The following is a 4,919-nucleotide window of genomic DNA, read 5'->3' as shown; positions in this document are numbered from 1 at the left end:
AACAATGACTGTCCAACAATGACACTGAGGCAAAATACTTTTGATTTTGCTCTGTTAACGCTTCCAAAATGGTATTTTTACTTTACTCATCTTGGTTTATAGCGGTAAATGCTTCCCATTGACTAGCATCCATCATTTAAATGCTCACTCACAAATGAAAGCAGTTGAATCTTTATACTCCCTATGAATATTTATGAAAAGACTAAATGGACATAGTTGTTCATCAGGCAGTTCCATTCCTGCAGTTTTGGCTTAATGCTAATATTGTCAAAAGGAAAAAAGGAAATTATTTCATTTTCTGCCATCTGCAGCGTACACCTATCAGGCATAACATTAGAACATTTCAGTGCAAAAGCAGCCGTGACCCATACAGGCATGGACTCCACGGGACCCAAGGAGGTATACTTGTGTATATGTTAGCAACAGATCCTTTAAGTCCTGCAAGTTGCGAGGGCCTCGATGGATCAGATTTGCTTGTCCAGCACATCCCACAGCTGCTTCATTAGCTTGAGCTCTAGGAAATTTGGAGGCCAAGTTTACACCTCAAACTCACTGTTGTTGTGCTCCAAGATTTCCCAGAAGAACATTGCCTCCAACAGCTTGCCTTCTTCCCACAGCGCATCCGGGTGTCTGGCATTCCCCAGATTCAAATCAAAATATAAGTTAAGCCTTGGCTAAATAAAGCATTAAAATTAAATGGGGAAGTGTAATATATTTTCTTGTAGCTAGGTCTAAGCCTTCTGAAGACAATGTCCTTGTGGTGAAATATATCTGCTACTTCAAACTAAAATCTATTTTGTGAAGATATGTCATTATTATTTACATTATATGTCATTCTGTTCATGTGTTCCTGAAAACCAAAGCACATTTTAGTGATTTTAGTCAAAAATTCTAAAGACAATGTTATTTTTTCCCTTTTTGCAATTTGATCCGGTTTGATCTAATACACAAAAATGAGCAGAGTTCAAAAGTTCAGTGTTTGCTCCTATTTTTGATGGACAGGAAGCTGGAACTCACTGACAGTCATCACTTTCTGTAATATATTGCAAAAGTGTTACATAAAATAAATTTAGTCACAGTAATCATTATCATCAAATATGACACACTGACCGATGTTCAGAAAGTATGTTTTCCAGTAAAGTGATTTTGATGCTACTTAAAAGTTGACACAAAATAGAACAATTAAAAGAAATAGAGTCATTGTGAAAATAATGACAGAATAAATGAAACTGAAGGTCATTTAGTTGTAATAAAATTGGGAGATCATGACTTTAACAATAAAGTAGGAGGTAAATAGTTTAATGATACTGGAGGCATATAGCTGAGTTTTACTTTTGTGAGTTTGACTTTCTAGGTGGTTATTTGCTACTTTTACACAACTACCCAAAGGGGGGGAAAAGGGGACATGAAGGGGCTTAAAGACAGTTTGAACATATACCATATAACTCCAACGTGTGAAGTGGACATGTACCGCAAAGGAATCTATAATTTTGGGTAAAGAACTTAATACAGATTTTCACTAAATCATCCACAGACATTCACCAGTTAAAGCAGCTGCTGTTTGTAGCCTTGAGTTGAGGGGGCAGGTGTAACAGGCAGCTCAATTCACAGAGTTGATGTTTCACTCTGCCGGTGCTCTAACTCTCTGTCAACAAAATAACTAATAACTATTTAGAGAACATGCTTTCGGTTGATGAATTGCTATTGCCATCTATAATAAATGTTCCCCATTTTTAAGCCAAAAAGGATTAAACACCTCAAAAAACTGCTTCCTAATCTAGTGGCATGTAAACTTTATCAGTGGAGGGCGGGTGAAGCCTGAAATCACTATGTGGGAGTTGTCTTCTTTCCCACTCCCTTATGTGCTGTCCAAGGTGTGACTGCCCAGAAGCCAGAAATTACTCAAAGTCAGAATTTTCCAACTTTAAAATGAATATAAATAGGAAAAAGATTACTTTAAATGTGTAAAATTCTCCTTCTGTGAACCTGTATTTCTTCCTTGGACCTGTATTTAAAGCAAACTCGTGTTTTGTCTCTAAAAACCTCACGATAAAAGGCTTTGCCACAAAACTGTAAATGTTTGCATGAATGGAAAATGTACCTTTGGATGTAGCTATTTAAAGATCCTGTTCTATTACTCACGAAAGTCCAAAGACCAGAAAGTACTGCACAGGGAGGTAGTGAGAGAGGGGCCAGAGGACAGGGAGAGGAGGGAGGGAGGGCGAGGGAGCAGAGGGAGGGATGAGAGCCCAGTCTTTTGGATTTCTCATTAATTCAGTGTGGCCCTCTCTTTCAGTTTTTTAAAGCCCGCCCACTAACCATTATCAACCCAGGCCTTATATATGCAGCCTGTTGCTGTTGTTTGTGAGTACATCTTACAGAGGACCAGCTCAAACCCACAGCTGCCAAAATGAGAGAGTTCAAGAGCAAGGCTTTCTGGAGGGCAGTTCTGGCCGAACTGGTTGGGATGACCCTTTTTATTTTTCTCAGCATCGCCACAGCTATTGGGAACACAAACAACAGTAATCCAGACCAAGAGGTGAAGGTGTCACTGGCCTTTGGACTTGCCATTGCCACTCTGGCCCAAAGTTTAGGCCACATCAGTGGAGCCCACCTGAATCCTGCAGTCACCCTTGGGATGCTTGCCAGCTGCCAGATCAGTGTGTTCAAGGCTATCATGTACATTATTGCCCAGATGCTGGGCTCAGCCCTAGCCAGTGGCATTGTGTATGGAACACGGCCTGAAAACAGAACTGAACTGGGGGTCAACGCTGTAAGTATAAACTTTATCTTCAGTTTCAAACATTTCTGCATTAATAGCAAAAATAAAAGCACAGCGATGCGATGATGCAACATTGTGTATTTAAAGTACCTTCACGGTGAAAACTGAAACTTTTACAAGGATGTAAGTGCTGAATTGGCACTGATTATGTGGTTCTTGGGACATTCTGTCAATACTTATTAATGAATAGTGATGACACATTATTATTAAAGTATGCCATGCTGCAACAGCTAAAAGAAATAGGAAATATATATAGTGTCCACCCACTTGTACTTTGGCAATCTGTTTCTGGAAATTGAGGTTTTGAATACCAGAATTCTTCACTTAAATTAATGAGCAGTTATTACTTAATGCTACACCACTCTGTAATTAGCACCCACAGCTCTCTCCTTACTGAAAAACAGCACTGGTAGGACCTGATATCACCCAGCCCCACCCCCCCCACCTCGAGAAGCCGCACAGCTCCACTTAATGTGAACAATAATAACCATGTTTTCCACGAAAGAAATATGAACAAGCAATGTGGCACTTTGCAGCACTGCCAGATTGCTGTCAGGCTTCCTGGGCAATGCCAGGAGCTACTAAATAGGAAGTGGTTGTGCTAGGAAACAATCTATCTATCTGACAAAGTCTGACAAAGTGTTGTTTTGGATTCCTCCCTTAACTTTCACAGCTCAACGGCGTCACACCCAGCCAAGGTGTAGGCATAGAGCTTTTGGCGACCTTCCAGCTGGTGCTGTGTGTCATTGCGGTCACTGATAAAAGACGGCGTGATGTCACCGGCTCTGCACCCTTGGCCATTGGCCTCTCAGTCTGCCTGGGACACTTGGCAGCTGTAAGTTTCACTTTAACGCCATCGTCAGTCATATATAACTTGTAAAAAGGGAACCAGGAGCAGATATGGCAGGATTCTGCTCCTGCTGATGATATTCTCTCACGTTGCCTATTTGTTGTTGTTGATTGACTGCAGATCAGCTACACAGGCTGTGGCATCAACCCTGCTCGCTCCTTCGGCCCGGCTTTGATCATGAACAATTTTACAGACCACTGGGTAAGTCAGAGGGGGGGAATCACTTTACGCATACCTCACATTTTTTCTGCATGGATATTATATGTCAAGCTTAAATAATTCAATAATTCATCAGCAGACAGATGCCTCAATTACTTGTGAATCTTCCTGCATGTGTTAATCAGTTACAGCTTTCCTATTGTTTTGCATTTAGAGAGATCGACTAAAGTAAGCCTTTTGACCATGACCGGAATCTGCGTTTCTCTTTGTCTTGTAATGATGCCAGACATTGATCAAAGCTCTCCCTTTGTAGGTGTACTGGGTGGGTCCAATGTGTGGCGGTGTGGCAGCAGCTCTTCTGTACGATTTCTTGCTTTCTCCCAAATTCGATGACTTCCCCGACCGCATGAAGGTGCTGGTCAGCGGGCCAGTGGGTGACTATGACGTCAACGGAGGCAACGATGCAACAACTATGGAGATGACCTCAAAGTAGTGCTACGCAAACATGAAATGCTATTGTAAATATCTATACTCCTGTACAAAAGCATTAGAATTTAGTTTAGTATGTTAGTGGGTTTTTTTCTCCTGTTTTAAGGTAACCAATGAGGATTGTGGTCAACGGGTCAGTTAGTGCTTCCTTCCTATTTTGCTCATGTTTTTGGCCAAGCACCAGTTTTTTATCCCAAAAAAACTGGTGCTTGGCCAAAAACCGCTGAGACAAGTTAACTCTAAAATTCCCAACAGAGTCGAGTGTTAATGTTTGTTTTTACAATATCAGTATTCCAGGTTGAGCCATTTTTGTATACATATTTCTATGAATCTTTATCACGTTTTATTTCTGATGGATAATGTATTGTGTGTGCACTTTTGAAACACCTCTCACTTTTTTAAGTAAAAGAAAACACTGGATATTAAAAAAATATTGTGTTCTTTATTCCAGTGTATGGATTAGATTTTTCTTATGGAGTCCGATGACCACAAATCTATCACACATACAGGACCTCCTATGAAAAAAGATGATATCCTATTACTCTGCAATCCTCCTGCAGACACTGTGAAATCAGAAAGCTCTTCACACACAAGTTCATTTGTGAAAATGGAATATGTAAGCAACACTTCAACTAAAAT

General features: G+C 40.4%; 1 protein-coding gene across 1 annotated transcript; it reads left to right on the top strand.

The window, feature by feature from the left end:
- Positions 1 to 2,351: 2,351 nt before the first annotated feature.
- LOC146647986 (aquaporin FA-CHIP-like) lies at positions 2,352 to 4,711 on the top strand. Its single transcript, XM_085388494.1, has 4 exons — positions 2,352 to 2,773; positions 3,456 to 3,617; positions 3,753 to 3,833; positions 4,105 to 4,711. Exons 1-4 carry the CDS (start codon positions 2,411 to 2,413, stop codon positions 4,282 to 4,284), a joined length of 786 nt encoding a protein of 261 aa, XP_085244620.1. The 5' UTR covers positions 2,352 to 2,410; the 3' UTR covers positions 4,285 to 4,711.
- Positions 4,712 to 4,919: the final 208 nt, after the last annotated feature.

Source organism: Rhamphochromis longiceps, linkage group LG18 (assembly GCF_057381845.1).
Source record: "Rhamphochromis longiceps isolate RC_006_pf linkage group LG18, R_longiceps_female_GT1.1, whole genome shotgun sequence".
Taxonomy (NCBI): Eukaryota; Metazoa; Chordata; class Actinopteri; order Cichliformes; family Cichlidae; genus Rhamphochromis; species Rhamphochromis longiceps.
This window is presented reverse-complemented; position numbering and strand designations above follow the sequence as displayed.

Excerpts from the sequence above, each read along its gene's own strand:
- LOC146647986 (XM_085388494.1), top strand. The coding sequence starts at position 2,411 with ATGAGAGAGTTCAAGAGCAAGGCTTTCTGGAGGGCAGTTCTGGCCGAA. Across the intron at positions 3,618-3,752 it reads GCCTGGGACACTTGGCAGCT|ATCAGCTACACAGGCTGTGG; the intron begins GTAAGTTTCACT and ends GATTGACTGCAG. Across the intron at positions 3,834-4,104 it reads ACAATTTTACAGACCACTGG|GTGTACTGGGTGGGTCCAAT; the intron begins GTAAGTCAGAGG and ends CTCCCTTTGTAG.